At 35.4% G+C, this 16,753-nt stretch overlaps 2 protein-coding genes across 2 annotated transcripts; one reads left to right on the top strand and one right to left on the bottom strand.

Annotated features, from left to right (window-relative positions):
• The first annotated feature begins 117 nt into the window (after nt 1-117).
• On the top strand, nt 118-6,374 carry LOC129801347 (short/branched chain specific acyl-CoA dehydrogenase, mitochondrial). Its single transcript, XM_055846285.1, has 4 exons — nt 118-405; nt 468-576; nt 4,890-5,368; nt 5,620-6,374. The coding sequence occupies exons 1-4, from the start codon at nt 373-375 to the stop codon at nt 6,241-6,243; spliced, it is 1,245 nt and encodes a 414-aa protein (XP_055702260.1). The 5' UTR covers nt 118-372; the 3' UTR covers nt 6,244-6,374.
• On the bottom strand, nt 6,361-14,893 carry LOC129801348 (protein FMC1 homolog). Its single transcript, XM_055846286.1, has 2 exons — nt 14,108-14,893; nt 6,361-6,604 (listed from the first exon to the last, which is right to left on the bottom strand). The coding sequence occupies exons 1-2, from the start codon at nt 14,194-14,196 to the stop codon at nt 6,388-6,390; spliced, it is 306 nt and encodes a 101-aa protein (XP_055702261.1). The 5' UTR covers nt 14,197-14,893; the 3' UTR covers nt 6,361-6,387.
• Between the last annotated feature and the right edge of the window lie 1,860 nt (nt 14,894-16,753).

Raw genomic sequence — 16,753 nt, 5'->3', positions numbered from 1 at the left:
TTCAAAGGAGAAAGCAATCTGCAACATTTTTTTTAATTTCATCGCTTTTTTTTAACTGAAATCCTTAAGGATTTGTACGATTCTCAAGATGAATTATTCTATTTAAAAACATAATCTGCAAGGATAAATATGTTTTTAAGAAAATTAATTGAGGTATTCACATTCAATTGACGGCAATAGAAACCTGCTGGCGAGGCCAAAATTGTTGTTTCACGAGGCAATTCATCATTGTGTTAGTTGGAGCTCGACACCGAGCCCAGCGATCGGGCAGTAACACATTTGATGATAATGTTCCACTTTTAGTGTTGGAATCACTTGTGTGCCTAGTAGACGTTCCGGATTCTTTGCTGGTGTGCTCGTAAATCCTCCATCATGAATAATTTGCGCAGAATTCCAGTGAGACAGGTACGTTGGCATTTTTGATAGTTTTCTGGGATTAGCTTCTGAAACTTCTGTTTTCCATCCAGATTTGCCAGAGGATCGTTCAGAATGGACGAATGTACAGCGAAGGGACCTTCGAAAAAATTCCCCCTCTCACTACCTTAACAGACGATGAGCAAATGATGAAGGATACAGGTGAGTCCTCATAGACCTGTCCATGAGCTTTATCTAGAGATTTTGATTTTGCTTCATCTCGAAAAAAATCATTTCTTAATTTCTTTTCTGCCTGATTTATTATATAATCATCCGCACAGTTACATTCACAAATAGTGCTTTTTGTATCTCATTCCCCTTTTTCCTGCTACGCCACACGAAGAAAAAAACAACCAACCACGCAAGCAATAAATTTGTGAGGAAGAGATAAGCCGGTTAAATTTTCGGCGGTTCAATCTTATCGTTGAAATTGTCCCCCGGAGAGGGACTGGTACTTTATATCAGTTCTCAACAATTGACTACTTAAGTTAGTGCGAGTGCACAATAAAAGATGCAAAAGATGAGTTGCGTTGCTGCGTGGGAAATTGTCCCACATTGCACATTTCTGTGACCTTCGTATCGTTCAAATAGAAAATAGTTGTGTCTGGGTGTTCTGGGTACATTTCACTTTCATTTGCGCACAACGATTACGCAATAGTCTCTCTACTCGAGATAATGAGTTAGAAACATTAAACTTGGCTGTATGCTTGACGACTGTGAGAGATTATTTTTTAAAAGTCAGTTCCATTAAACTTAAAGATTTTAATTTAATTTGTCGTTCGAAGCCATACAGGCCTGGACATGCAATCCCTGGAATCCCTTGATCAGGTCGTCAGTCTTCATCTCCTTAGGGATCATACCCTTCTAGCATAATGATAAGAATTTGAACAATTTGAAGATTACATAAAAATCCCTCAAGTCATTCGTAGGCTGAGAGACCAAATCGCATCGGCCAAACGGTAAGAGATATCGACTTCCGGTTCCAAAATTGGACATTTTATAGGGACGTGTTGTTCCCATCCTGCCCTTTAACCCTACCAAAACCATGATCATTTTCAGATTAGGGGAGACTGGGGCAAAAAGTCACAAATCGAAAAATTCAAAATTAAATATCTTCCAAGGTAAGAAAGATAGCGACTCAAATTTTTTTCTATAGATAGCCTCCATAGACCTTCTCCAAAGTCGTAAGTTTCTTAGAATTCGAACAAGGAATTTAGAAAATAAAAAATATCGAAATTTTTAGTCCTATTTTTGAAATATTTTCCTTGCAGAAGATAATAATTATTACCTACTTATTTTCAAAATTGATGCACTGGTGAATATTTTCTAAATAATTTGAATTTTTTGAATACGAATCCGCTATCTATTTTAGAATTTCACAAAAGTTCTTTTCTCCAGAAATCCTTTTGTTAAAAATGACCACTTGGGGTAAAAAGTAACAAAAGGTATAGAGCAAAAAGTAACTGAATGTGTTTTGAGAGTTTTGAATAGGGCTAGGCGATCCTTTCGTCTAGTGTGACTCCAATAACATCAATATTCAAACCAATACAATTTACACATCGACGGCTCCGTTCCAGACTATTCTAAGTCGACTATATTAAGCCTAGTGATATGTTGTTCCTGGGACCGAGAACTACAACTGGTGAAAATGTGGTGGTCATCCGATGTTCGGGTTATGAGATAATTAAATTTTTTCGAAAAAAATTTACACGGGCAGCATACGAAATAGCTAACATCAAATGGCTCTCCTGAAAAGTTGTCATTCTGAGATAGAATATTAAGGAATAGAACGGTCGACATGTTAGATCCGTCAGGGAATATGTAAGGGCGAAGCTCTTAACGCAATCGCATGGATGAGCGTCTTGGCCACCAGAGGTTTTCTCAGAACCTTCAACGGTGCTCCTAACGATCTATTCCCTACGACGATCCAACATGAACAATTCTCAATTGTAATCCTCTCTATAATACCCCTCCCGAAGGAGTAACTCAGGCTAAGGGCCCTGACAGACCTGAGGATTAGCCGAGAGACGGCTTAACGTCATTATATTCGACATAATGATTAAACTTCATTCTCATCATTTTCCACTAAGTCGTCTCTCGGCTTAAGTCGTAAGTGTGTCTAGGGCATAACACAACTACCGCTTTTAGGAGAAATCGACGCCGCTACGAGAGACATCTATGGTGTCAATTCAAATACCAAGGGCAGTGTGGGTTAACCGTTGCGGAGAAGCTATGGTGCTAACGCTACACACAATTTACCATGGGATAAATAAGTACGGCTAGTGTGTGGTAGATCGACAGATCGCGCCGATCACTCTCCATAATCACGCTTTTCGACAGTCAAACTGAACCGTGAGTGGCAGAGATCTCAACGAATGTGTCCAAGATTTTATTTATTTGAAAAGTAATAAAATCTCAACACTTCTTTTACGGTTTTTTCGTTTTTTGTATAGAATTTGTTTAAAGACATTTCATTTAAATAAGAAAATGCCCTTGAATCATTCTTAAAAGCAATAATGTTTTCTAAAGGTTAAAAGTAAAAAAAAAATAGTGTATTTCTTAACCGATTGGGGTAATTTTAGATTAGTTGGATAGGTCTTAGAATCCTTAATAAGCCTAGATCGGTTCCAATTCATTATGAATCGAATTATTTTTTATCTACATTAGATTGTATTTACTGCTATGCCATTTTGGTTCATCTTAGAAGATGATCCTTAAATTCTAATTCGTTGTTAACCGGTAAACATAAAAAATAATGGTAAAATGCGTGAACTCTATAATTCTACGATTACAAATATAAATATTTCAGCTCTTACATCTTAATAAGGGGTTATGTTTTGGCAGAATTTTGGAAATCTAAGTTTAGAATTTTTTCGCGTCACGGTGTTTATTCTTCTGACCGACTGGATCACTTTTAGAGCCCAAACGGTTAGAGATAGAGAATTGAGACCTTCGGGGGACCCCCCATAAGTCTTCTTATCCCTTCCCCTTCCCTTTGAAAACCATGTTTTTTGGGATTGTTCGAAAACGTCGTGCGATTTATTTTTCATTTTTGGATACCCAGCAAGCAAAGTTAGCTAAAAAAGACAGCGTTTTCAGCATATTTTTTACCGAAAACGCTTCCTTTTTTAGCTAACTGTGCTCGCTGGGTATTAGAAAACACATTTGAATCACTTCCAATAACGGTTTTTCAAGTTAAAAAGTGAAAATAGCTCTATACAATGTATTTCTCAACCGAATGATATCATGTTTGCCATCATTAGAAAGGTCTTGGAATTTCTAACAAGTCTCAATAGGCTTCAATCGGTCATTAACCGATAATGGACCAGTTATAAACCGCAAAATTTTTGTCCGAAAATCAATTCTATTACTCTTAAGCTTTGGAGTATGCTTTGTGTGATTTACGAATCGGTTTAAACCGGTTAAGAAACGATAAACGGTGAATGATGTGAAAGTACTACTTTTCTGGTTTAGTATGTACAGTAGACTCTTGCTCAATCGGCTCTTTCTCAATCGGGTGACAAATTTTGTTCACAATTTTCACGTTTTAATTATGAAGATAATTCGCTCAAATTCGCTGTAATTCTTGCTATTTTATAGTAATTCTTTGTAATTGAGCGCTTTTTGTGGAATTTACAAAGGCTTTGATGCTCAATTCTATCGCTAAACCGGATGACATTTTGCCTCAAATGCCCAATTGAGAGAGAGTCTACTGTAAGTTCCGAGTTGGAGCATCCTGACAAACATGGCACATTTTGCCATCCATTTGTCATTCAATTTAACTGCTAAAGGACCTATAAGGATGGAGTCATGCCTTATTTTTTGAACATTAAACACTTATGGACGGTTTCCAAAAATCTGTGATTTTTACCTAAAGTAGATCACATAAAATACTAATCTTATGGTTTTTCATAATGTGTTTTATGTAAAAATCAAAGAATTCTATGAGCTTTCCGTAAGAATATTGTCCATAAGTCACGACTCTACTCTACCTTAACATATCAACTTCTATTTATAATCCTTATTTACTTAATTCACTTAGTTACTATAGCATTTCTCCCTCATCGATCTTGATCGAATACGACCAAGTAATTTATGAAAATTTTATGGTAGCCCAAAAGTCAACCTGGATGGAAATTATGACCATGAAAAAATAAAAATAATCAAACTGGAAAATATGTAATTTTTTAAACGAAAATATGTATTATTTTGCACAATTTCACGTTATCTTAAAGATAAGATTAAACTTGATTAATCTGACTTTGATCATGGCATTGGAAAGGCTGTTCGAGGGCAATTGTCGTTCTAGAATCGTCATAAAAACTTGCCCATAATTCGCCTTTGGGGGCAGATTTTATCACTAGAGTTTGTTTGCTTGTGGGATTGAAAGGCGCGCGCGTGTCTCAAAATAGACATGCAAATGCAATTATCGCAATTATCATGCTAAAGTGCAATATGTTTCGTTTTGTTTACAGTGGCCAAGTTTTCCCAGGAGAAGATCCTTCCTCATGTAAAGGCCATGGATGAGAACAATCTCTTTGAACAGTCTATCATTGATGAGCTTTTTGCTCAGGGACTTATGGGCATTGAGATCCCGACGGAACTTGGAGGAAGTGGTTGTAACTTCATGACTAACATCATTGTTGTAGAGGAGCTTTCCAAAGTAGATCCAGCTGTTGCTGCGTACGTAGATATCCACAATACTTTGGTCAACTCTCTACTGATGAAAGTAGGCTCTCAGGCACAGAAAGAGAAATATTTGCCACTCTTGGCCCAAAAGTGTGCCGGAAGTTTTGCTTTGACAGAACCTACATCCGGTTCAGATGCCTTCGCACTGAAGACAACAGCTAAGAAAGAAGGATCCCACTACATCCTTAATGGTACCAAAATGTGGATTTCAAATTCTGACGTAGCAGGAGTATTCCTCGTTTTTGCTAATGCTAATCCATCTGCTGTGAGTATATCTTAATTTTTTTTTTAAACAAATTGAAGTAAAAATCGCGAAATATTTTTAAACAAATATGGCGGATAGTTTTCGTCTGTTTTAAAAAGCCTATCCGTTAAAACTCCATCTTTCTTGCAAAAGCAAGATAATTTCATAACCAATTTTATCATTTCAATGCCCATCTGCATTATTGTTATCATTCTTATCAGTTGACGTCGTTTACGGGAATTAAAGCCCAAATTTTGGTATTTTATCATCAGGGTTACAAAGGTATCACGACTTTCATTGTGGATGGCGACTCACCAGGACTCGTGGTGGCTAAGAAGGAGAATAAACTTGGTATCCGTGCTTCGGGTACTTGTGTCCTCAATTTTGACAATGTCAAAGTCCCCGAGGAGAACTTGCTGGGCGAGTTCGGAAAGGGATATCAGTATGCAGCTGGCTTCCTCAATGAGGGTCGCATTGCAATTGGAGCACAGATGGTGGGCCTAGCCCAGGGCTGTGTCGACGCTACAATTCCATACTTATTGGAACGTAAGCAATTCGGTCAGGATGTCTATTCCTTCCAGAGTATGCAGCACCAGATTGCCAGGGTGCTCACTGAGATCGAATGCGCCAGATTGCTGACGTACAATGCAGCACGTCTACAGGAGGCTGGCAAGCCATTCACCAAGGAGGCCGCCATGGCAAAGTATTATTCATCAGAGATTGCCCAGACAGCCACTATTAAATGTATCGACTGGATGGGCGGCGTGGGATTCACCAAGGACTTCCCACAGGAGAAATTCTACAGAGACGTGAAAATCGGAGCTATTTATGAGGGAACAACCAACATGCAACTCAGCACAATTGCTAAGTTCATCCGCAAGGAATATGGCGGATAAACAGTGGAGTAATTCTAATCCTGCCCACAGTTTCCCAAGTGATATTTACGCCTAAAGATCGCATGCCATCCTGCATTTATTTTCTCTGAGCAAATATTTTGCAATTAAAACAGGTGATTTTCAACTAGAAAGACTTTTATTGTTCTATTTCGGATCATGAGGTAACTTGAAGCCCACCAAGTTTGCTGTGTCCTCTACAGTTCGCTCCCCTCGGCCCGAATACTCCTTTCGGATGCGCTGGTACGTGCGGCGACTTTCCAGATAGCACAGGTAGGTCTGTCCAACAAAGTGCATCTCCTCCCTAGCTTTGCATAGAGTCTGGTCTGTTGTACGATACTTCCGGAACTGGTCGATTATGTACCTATTGACAATTTTTAGATGACATCTTCAAATCTTATACAGTAGATTCTCACTCAATTGGCTCCTTTTCAATCGGGCGAAAAATTTTGTTGACAATTTTCACGTTTAATTATAAAGCTAATTCGCTCAAATTCGCTGTAGTTCTTCCTATTTTATCGTGATTCTTTATAATTGAACGCTTTTTGTGGAATTTACAAAGGCTTTGACGCCCAAATCTATCGATAAACCGGATGACATTTTGCCCTAAATGCCTAATTGAGAGAGAGTCTACTATATAAGAAAATGCGCTAATTGTTCGTTTGTCCGTTCAAGTCAAACGGTTTGAAATAGCGTGTTACGATTTAAGGAGGACCTTCCCATAAAACAACTCGAATATGACTTGAATTTTCCCTTTAAATCTTTTCCTCGAAACGAATCAATTGTTCTTTCTAACAGTCTTCTCGAAGCCAAAGGACAATGAGTTTTAGAAAGTATACTACTCAATCGATTGGGACAATTAAGGAGTCATCTGAAAGGCCTTGCAATTCCTCATAAGTCTGAACCGTAAAATTAAAATTAATTTCTATCTAATTTTTATTACTTCCACACGAATATTTATAAATTTTGGCGTTTCAGTTGTGAAACGGCATAAATAGGGTAAATTAAGCTAATTCAAAACCTGCTTCAAATGGAATTTTTTTGCTACTCCAAATGGAAACGTCATTGTTTTCATAATAAATACAGTACTAAATTATTATACTTATATATTTCCTATACCACAGTTTCATTATTTAGTTAATTTTGCTCCAAATAAAACGAAAATCCATTCATATTCACAAATTTTAATTTGTTAATTTCTCAGAAAAATTAAAAGTGTAGTTTTTCACCATTGAATTTTTCATCGATCGACCATGTTTACCAATGAAAAACACAATTAAGTGACTGTTGTTTATTCGTTTTATTTAACATTTATGTGATATTCCTGACTAATTTTAGTTAAATTGAGTGCTAATCTTTATCGTTAACGGTACGTGAAGTTTTCAAATGAAATAATTACCTTTTTCGTGAACAAAAAGAGTTTTTCTGAAGTGTTTGCAAATGCTTCAATACGAAACCCCGAAAAAATGATTTTTTTGGAGAGATTTTCTTATTGTATTATTGTAAAGGAGAAAAGACCAGGAATAAGAACAAATCCTGCACTGAAGAGCAACTCAACAAGGTTTTGGAAGCCTTTCGTCGAGGTTTCACTTACACTCTTTGTCTCCAATTTAGAAACTTTCCCTTGCTTCCATTTGGATTAATATGTTTCCAATAGAAGCATTTTACGCTTGCGTATTTTTCTTGTATTTAAGAAGTTTTTAAATTATATCTAAAGAATTTTCACTAAACAGTAACATTCGAGAAGAGTCAAGGAGCAAATTTATGTAATTCTCTTCAGTAAAAAATATGAACTTAAAATGTTGAATCTTCTGTCAAAGTTAAAGCGTCTGGAAATGGTTTTGAATTAGGACATTTATCCTAAATGATGAAATGGAAAAGTACATTTAGGAAAGTTTGTCGTGAGCAATATTATTTGTCTCCATGTCTTACAACTAAATAAATTTCTTCATCGAAACAATTCATACACAAATAATTTTTGAGCATTACATTAAAGTTACGAGTCGTGCATTGCATAAAGTTGAAAAGCTTAATTATCCTTTTTTGACTGAACAGAAAATTTCAAAATTAATTTGAATTTAAAAAAAAGGTAGGGAAGGTGGGGCACCTTGAATTAATTTACCTTTAAAATCGGGGAATTTCTCCTGTTTTTAAATGGAATTGAGTCTTATCATAATGCAATTTAACTTCGCTTCATAACTGGTTTATGGAGCTAAATTTAGATCATGGTAAAACTCAATTACATCACTGAGAGAAATCCAAAAAAGTTAAAATAACATTCCGGAAATGTTAATTTTACCCTGCATGTTTGATCCGAAATCGGTGTAAATATTATGCTTTTTAGGTGTATTAGGGGTTAAAGTTACCCATTTTCATGTTGATTTTACACTTAAAAAGGTGTAAAATTAACATTAAAAAATGTTGATATATTTTTACACCTAAAAAGTGTTAAAGTTATGAGGAAAAAAAGTTAGATAGATAGATTGTATAGGGAGCATGGTACGATCTGTGGGCTGCAGACACCTAGGCTCTATTTGAGCCGCTTATGTCTACCCAACAAACCTTACTCCAATTCTTTTAAAACGTGGCTGAACTGCAGAATATCCTGAGCTGCCGCTCTTTTGATATCCTCCAGTGTCAGCACTTCTTTCTTAAAGATCTGAATTCTCTGGCTTGAGAATTTGGAACAATAACATAAAATGTGTTCTACTGTTTCCAGACTCTCTCCACAACCCCTGCAAGCTGAGGTAACGTCTACACCCAACTTTGCAAGATGTGAATTTAGCCAGTGTCCTGTGTAAATTCCTATAATAACCCTCAAGTTCCCCCTGTTAAGATTTAACAAGAGTTGAGATCTATTTAAATCTAATCCATCTATTACGGATTTCGCAAAACTACAGCCTTTTACGTTATTCCAAACTGCTGTATGCTCTATTCCTGTAATATATTGGAAGTAATCTTTCCGTAATTCTTTCTCAACTCCCAAGACTGGTTCAGGGCCTATAAAGTCCTGATATACACCAATCTTCGCGAGTTTATCTGCTATTTCATTTCCTATAATATCGTTATGACCAGGACACCACAGAAGAATAATATTATTATTCTCTGCTAATCTACAAAGATTAGTCCTGATCTCCTTAACAATTTTAGATGTTATAATACCCTGATATGGCGAGGAAAGTGCCTTTTTGCTATCAGAGATAAAATAAATATTTTTTCCTGTGGGATTTTCGTCCACTAACATATTCGTTGCAATCAGAATAGCTCCGACTTCTGCCAAGAAAACTGTTGTGAACCTTCCCACAGAAAAATAAAATTCATCACCTGTATCTAATCGAAATAAACCTCCTCCAGCTCTCTCCCCTTGCACTGACCCGTCAGTGAAGATTTTAATGTCATCTTCACCTGCTACTGATGACAGTGCATTAAAGAGAAAGGAATTTTCTGTATTTAAAAGTAAAGTACAGTTTGGGATCTCAGCGAAACACTCTGGTGATGTAGAGTCACTAGGCATTTCTAGAAAAGGATATTTGTTAGATATCTCTTTCAAGGCCAAACAGTGCCCTACAACACTGCCTTTCAGTGTCCACAAATCGAGATCGCGTAATCTTAAAGCCCCCTTTGCAGCTTCCATTTCAATGAAAAGTGGAAGAGGCGGTAAACCTAATAGTATCTCTAAAGCAGCTGTTGGAGTCGATCTTATAGCACCCGTGATTGCGATGCAAATATGTCTCTGAAATCTGGTTAAAGAATCTTTGACGCATTGCAAATTTACCCTAGGCCACCAAATTACAGCTCTATACGTCACAATAGGCCTGATCATCACGGTATATATAAAATACACCATTCTTGGTGATAGACCCCAGGTTTTTCCTATAATTGATCTGCACTGCCAAAAACTGCGAAATGCCTTGTCAATTTTTTCGTCCAAATGTTTATTCCAAATAAGCTTCTTGTCAAGGATCAAGCCTAAATATTTGACTTCATCCTTAAGATCGATTTCATTATTAAATAAGATAGGTTTTTTAGTTATTTTAATTTTCCTTTTACGCGTGAAAAGTACCAAATTGGTTTTCTTTGGGTTGACAGTTAAACCAGTGCCTTGACACCATTCTTCAACATGTCGGAACGCCGCTTGCATTCTACCACAAATTGTTTCATAATCGATACCGCACAAAACAATTGTGATATCATCAGCGTATCCAATTGTGAAAAAATAATTATCATTAAGCGTTTCAAGGAGATCTTCAACGGCTAAGCTCCACAAAAGGGGTGATAATACCCCTCCCTGTGGACAGCCTCTATGAATAGAGGCATTAACCGTTTGATCTCCAACTGTAACGCTTATTTTCCTGTTAGTTAGAAGAGCAGATAACCATCTTCTAACTGTTTCGGGTATACCCTTTCTTTCAGCTGCTTTATTTATAATATCATGGCCTACTCTGTCGAAAGCACCCTCAATATCTAAGAATGCTCCTAATGATACACTGCTGGCAATAATCATAGCTCCACTTTTTCATACTGAAAAAACTTTGAAAAAAATTTTTTTTTGAAAAAAATCAAAAAATCATTTGAAGGTATTTTCATACCGATATGAAAAATTGCCATTTGAATTTCATACCGTTAGAACTGTGAGGACTGTAATAGACTCTTTATCAAAATGGCGATTTTTGGGTGGCAATAATTATAGCTCCACTCAATAAATTTGGCTCCAGGGTATTTATTTTCAATGAGTGAAGGTAAATAACTTTTAGTAATTAAATTAATAACTAGATTAACCTAATTAGAATCATTTTTATAAAGTTTTTCATGAATTTTGCTGAAATTTTGTAAGGAAAATGTGTAATGAACACAAATAAGGGATTATTTAAGGTCTTAAAATGGATGGAAATTGACAACTAAAAAATTTCCATAAAAATGACAAGATCCTATCACCTTTCATCCGAATTTGTCCATATAGCCAACATATATACATTTTAAACCACTCCCAGGGCTAAAAATCTTCTTTTGTTAGAGGCAAAAGTGTGCAAATTTCCGTGTTACAGTCGGAAAAAACAAGTTTTCTACCGAAATTTGATGTTAAACAATGCTGACTGCTTAGTCTCATCATGTCCTGTTGATTCTGCCCCAAACCAGAATCCTAAGTGACTAAGGAGGTCTTCAGAATACTGAAATAAAAAAAATTATCAAAAAGAAGCTTATTGCAGTTTGATGAATAGATGGTGTTTTACGTCATTTAAGTGGTTTAAAATTATTTTTTCAGACAGAAAACAAGTTAGGACAAGACCTATCAATTTTTTTATTTAAAAAAAATAATATTGTACCACTTAAATTAGGTAAAACACCTTCTGTTCATCAAACTGCGAAAAGCTTCTTTTTGATAATTTTTTGTTCCAGTATTCTAAGGACCCTCTTAGTCACTTAGGATTCTGGTTTGGGGCAGAATCAACAGGACATGATGAGACTAAGCAGTCAGCATTGTTTAACATCAAATTTCGGTAGAAAACTTGTTTTTTCCGACTGTAACACGGAAATTTGCACACTTTTGCCTCTAACAAAAGAAGATTTTTAGCCCTGGGAGTGGTTTAAAATGTATATATGTTGGCTATATGGACAAATTCGGATGAAAGGTGATAGGATCTTGTCATTTTTATGGAAATTTTTTGGTTGTCAATTTCCATCCATTTTAAGACCTTAAATAATCCCTTATTTGTGTTCATTACACATTTTCCTTAGAAAATTTCAGCAAAATTCATGAAAAACTTTATAAAAACGATTCTAATTAGTTTAATAAAGTTATTAATTAAATTACTAAAAGTTATTTACCTTCACTCATTGAAAATAAATACCCTGGAGCCAAATTTATTGAGTGGAGCTATAATTATTGCCACCCAAAAATCGCCATTTTGATAAAGATTCTATTACAGTCCTCACAGTTCTAACGGTATGAAATTCAAATGGAAATTTTTCATATCGGTATGAAAATACCTTCAAATGATTTTTTGATTTTTTTCAAAAAAAAATTTTTTTCAAAGTTTTTCCAGTATGAAAAAGTGGAGCTATGATTATTGCCAGCAGTGTAGTTCACCATAGGACAAGGCCTTTTCAATTCTACCCACTACACTATGTAACGCGGTTTCTACGGATCTGCCCGATCTGTACGCGTGTTGACTAGGATGTAGTGGATTAGTTTTTAAAATATTTTCCTTAAGAAATCTCTCACAGATCCTTTCTAAGGTTTTAAGCAGAAAGGAGGTGAGACTTATAGGTCTATATGATTTAACTTCACTATAATCTGCTTTTCCAGGCTTGGGAATGAACACAACTTTGGCTTCTTGCCATAAACTAGGGATGTAACCTAAAGCAAGACAAGCTGTATAAATATCCCTTAACAGCTCCAGGAAAAGTTTTTTACTATACGTAATTCTTTGACATAATGCAGGAAAGATGTCATCTATTCCCGCTGATTTAAACGGCTTAAAACTTTTAAAAGCCAGGAAAAAAAGTTAATCGCAACCCCGTTTTTTCTCAGTGAAAGAACAATTTAAAGATGATTTTCCTAGAGCATATTCCCATTTCTTCTCTTTCCCTACAATAATCTATTTTCCTTTTAAATCCTTAAATATAATTTTATTCACTGTATGACGACACGACATTTTCACTAAATTTTCAAAATAATAAGATATAGGGTGGTTATTGAATATCATAAGATCATAAAAGGTATCATTTATCCAAAAAAAATTATTTATCAATAATTGAGAGCCAAAAATATTTCTCAAAAGAAAAAATATTTTTATAAAATAAATTTAATACTCTTAAACAATAATTTGATTTAGAATTTCCACATAATGGTACGCGGAAACTCGCTAAAGAACCATCTACCAGTCAGAAGGTCAGAAGTTTGTATCCGGATTAGGGGCCATCTCAAAAACCAGTGTCTTATCTAAAGCATTTTGAACAGATAAAACATATTTGTCAAATTTCCGACCTGATGAAAACTTGGACACTCTCAAGAACATTCATAAAATAAGAATCTCATTTATCATAAGGTGATTCGGGCTTATTTATTAGTTTATATTCATGCGGTAGGTAAATTATAATTGCGACGAGATCTTTTTCTACACTGAGAAAAAAAAGAGGGTGCGATTAACTTTTTTTCCTCGTATTTAACACTTTTTAGGTGTAAAAAATATATCGACATTTTTTAATGTTAACTTTACACCTTTTTAAGGTTAAAATTAACATGAAAAAAGGTTACTTTAACCCCCAATACACCTAAAAAGGGTAATATTTACACCGATATCGGATCAATACTGCAGGGTAAAAATAACATTTCCGGAAAGTTATTTTAACTTTTTCGGATTTCTCTCAGTGTAGAAACGTTTTTGTTTTAAAAAATTATTTTCGCTATCTTTATAGACATAGGAAAAATTAGCCAGAAGCCCAGATTAGCTTATACACTGAGAGAAATCCGAAAAAGTTAAAATAACATTTCGGAAATGTTAATTTTACCCTGCAGTGTTGATCCGAAATCGGTGTAAATATTACCCTTTTTAGGTGTATTGGGGGTTAAATTTACCCTTTTTTCATGTTGATTTTACCCTCAAAAGGTGTAAAATTAACATTAAAAAATGTTGATATATTTTTTCACCTAAAAAGTGTTAGTTATGAGGAAAAATATCAATCGCACCCTCTTTTTTTTTCTAAGTGTAGTAAGCTCTGAGTTCTCTAAGTCTTTTAAGGCCCCCTCAGAATGCGTTTGATATCGATTATGAGTTGAATTTTCGGAATAAAGTATAACATATTAAGTACATTAATCTCGATGATCGATAAATGGATAAAATTGTCAAGAAGGAATATTACTTACCTTGCTGCGAGTGAGTTCTTAATGTTTCCATTTGGATTTGATAGCCTCAGCTCATTTAGTAGGGATCTCAGTGTTCGAACAGGAGTCATCTTCCAAAGTCACTTTCTCAAGGGCAGAACTAATGAATTCCGGATCACAGTAAACAGGCTCTGAGCCTCTTTCGTCCCAGAAATTTTCAGATTTTTTCTCCACAAGATCTTTTGGGAAAATGTGAATGGATGTATCGTTGAAGACGTCCGTGAAGATGAAATTGTTTTCCAGTGGAATTTCTTCAGTGAAATCTTCAGCCTGAACTATCAGTCTCGCATCAACTTGGAGACTTCTCTGAGGCTGGGAGATCAGAATTCCACTAAAACTATTGCTCAATAGTATAATGTTCGATAGCTTTGTCCCCCAATTCTGCCACAGAAGATTATTCGTAAGTTGCTTAGGGCAATGAGGAAGATAGAACAAGTAAATTTTTTCAGGATCAGTGTCAAATTTTCCCTCTAAATTTCCAGGAATGACATCAAAACCGTGAGTTTTTAGGATATCAATTTCTCCAGGAGTAAAGGCAGGATCTTGAAATAATATCTCAGGAATAGCAAGTTCTTCCTGGATTAAAGTTATAAAAGCCAGTTGATTCCGGGCAGAAGCACACCAAGCAAAGTGTCCCAGTCCCAGGCATACAATTGTATTAATTTCCTTTAGGTGTATATGTTTTTCCTGGATGTGTTCCAATGTGGAAACGGTGTCCGTGAAGTATGACGAGGAGCTCACTTCCTGTTTTGTGCAATTTATCCTTCTGCCGGAAAGAAAAATATTACATAAACATAACCTTAAAATTTTATCATTATTTTTGAGCGAAATTGACCCATTACCTCTCTGTTTCTTTAGGATCTAACTCACAATCCAAGTCTTGGAGATCACAGGGAGGAAGCTGGGAACACTTGTAGTACTTCCGAGAGAACCTTTTGCGATTTTTTCCCATGAACAAAAAATCACATCACAAAAAGGGGAGTTTGCGACTACTACGACCTCTTGCGGAAAAATGAAGAAAAATAATTTTTGAATTGATATTTTTCCCTCCATAAAAGTAACCGTCACGAGGGTCACGAGGCACCACGAGGCATGAAATGATAGGAGATAAAGATGTGTCCCGAAAAATTCCAAAATTGACGAAAAAAGCTAGAGAATTATCATATTTAGAGAGAAGACAGTAGACCTTCATCAACTCACCCGCATCCAATTTATCTCAATTAACTCAAAAGTGGTGAATGCTTCGAGACTGGGACTCCTGTGAAATCATGGTGTAAGAAAGTTGTCCACTCTGATCAATATTTGATGAGGGAAAAACGCATCATATGCAAGAAATAGTGTCAATGGCATTTCTTTTTGCCTTATACGAAGTGCGTTGCAATGCGATTTAGACTTGCAATTAGGAGCAGATTTGTGCATAAAATCAACGAGAAAAGATATTAACTCTCTTTTAATGCCAATTTTGTCTTGGAGAGTTGTACTTCTTGTCTTTTACCAACATGTTAGCTGCGTTATCTGAGGAAAACATATTTGCAAGTGTGACTTTTCTCAATGGATGTGATCAAAGTTCCAAAGATCAGAGGTTTAATTATTTCATGAAAAATCAGAGACATTGAAAAAGAATTTATTTCAATAATTCACTTAGTTTTTTAGATTAAACTGGTCAAACTTCGAATATTATGCCTTCGGCACACCTTTTAGATCAGGAAAATTTCATGAACACGCAATTTGAATTCTTTTCTTTCTTACACGTTTTGTATATGTCTGTCTCATTCTGTCGATATCTAAATTCAATTGAGCTAAATTGAATTTGGTGTGATTTTCAAAAGAAGAAGAAGAGTGCGAAAGAATGAGATAGTCATATGCAAAACGCGCGAGAAAAAAAGTGATTCGAAATTCGACTTTATGAAATTTTCTTGACCTAAAAGGTGTGCCGGAGTCATTACTTTGATTTTTGGCAGAAGAAAAATTTATTTAATTTTCTATTGATTAGCTATTTCAGAGAATGAAGTTTGATTTTATGAATATAAAAAGAAAAAAAACAAATGAGGAGCAAAAACATTCGTGCTCAGTAAAAAATCATTTTTTCTGCAAAAACCTAAATTTGATTAGCCGAAAATTTAACAGCTGCAGCAAATTAGTAAGTATTTTGGTAAAAATGGTAAGTAAAAATGAGAAACGGTAAGTAAAAAGTCAAAATTGGTAAACAGTAAAATATTATTGGCAAAGGGAAAAGTAAGAAGTTATGCATGTGGCACAGCTTTTAGATTGGTAAAATTTTATAAAATCAAAATTAACGTCGATTTCGTTCTCAAAAGATTTGTATAAGTCTATCCCACTCTTTCGGTGTCAAAATTGGATTGAACTAAATTGAATTTACCAGGGGCATAACGTTTCCTATGCTTCCCATATGTTTCTAGCGTGCCGAAAGAGCTTTGGAGTTTATTCGATGTTTTCTGTTATTGTGGAATGAATTAGCAAAAAGTACAAATACAAAATAAAAGCCAATTTAATATGGAATGGGCAACCGAAAACCCCAATTTGGAAACCTAATTCGTTTTGGAGATATCTCGTAAAATGTGTACGAAAACAGGGAAAATTATACACTAAAACTGGTCGCATTTTTCA

Source organism: Phlebotomus papatasi, chromosome 2, assembly GCF_024763615.1.
Source record: "Phlebotomus papatasi isolate M1 chromosome 2, Ppap_2.1, whole genome shotgun sequence".
NCBI classification, from domain to species: domain Eukaryota; kingdom Metazoa; phylum Arthropoda; class Insecta; order Diptera; family Psychodidae; genus Phlebotomus; species Phlebotomus papatasi.
Note: the sequence above shows the minus strand (reverse complement) of the source record. Positions and strands in the feature narration are given on the sequence as shown.

What these genes read in the sequence shown, in the direction of transcription:
- LOC129801347 (XM_055846285.1), top strand. Translation starts at nt 373, where the DNA reads ATGAATAATTTGCGCAGAATTCCAGTGAGACAG. An exon ending in GCAAATGATGAAGGATACAG is followed by an intron (nt 577 to 4,889) that starts GTGAGTCCTCAT and finishes TTTTGTTTACAG; the next exon opens with TGGCCAAGTTTTCCCAGGAG. An exon ending in CTAATGCTAATCCATCTGCT is followed by an intron (nt 5,369 to 5,619) that starts GTGAGTATATCT and finishes TTTTATCATCAG; the next exon opens with GGTTACAAAGGTATCACGAC.
- LOC129801348 (XM_055846286.1), bottom strand. Translation starts at nt 14,196, where the DNA reads ATGACTCCTGTTCGAACACTGAGATCCCTACTAAATGAGCTGAGGCTA. An exon ending in AAGAACTCACTCGCAGCAAG is followed by an intron (nt 6,605 to 14,107) that starts GTAAGTAATATT and finishes AATTGTCAATAG; the next exon opens with GTACATAATCGACCAGTTCC.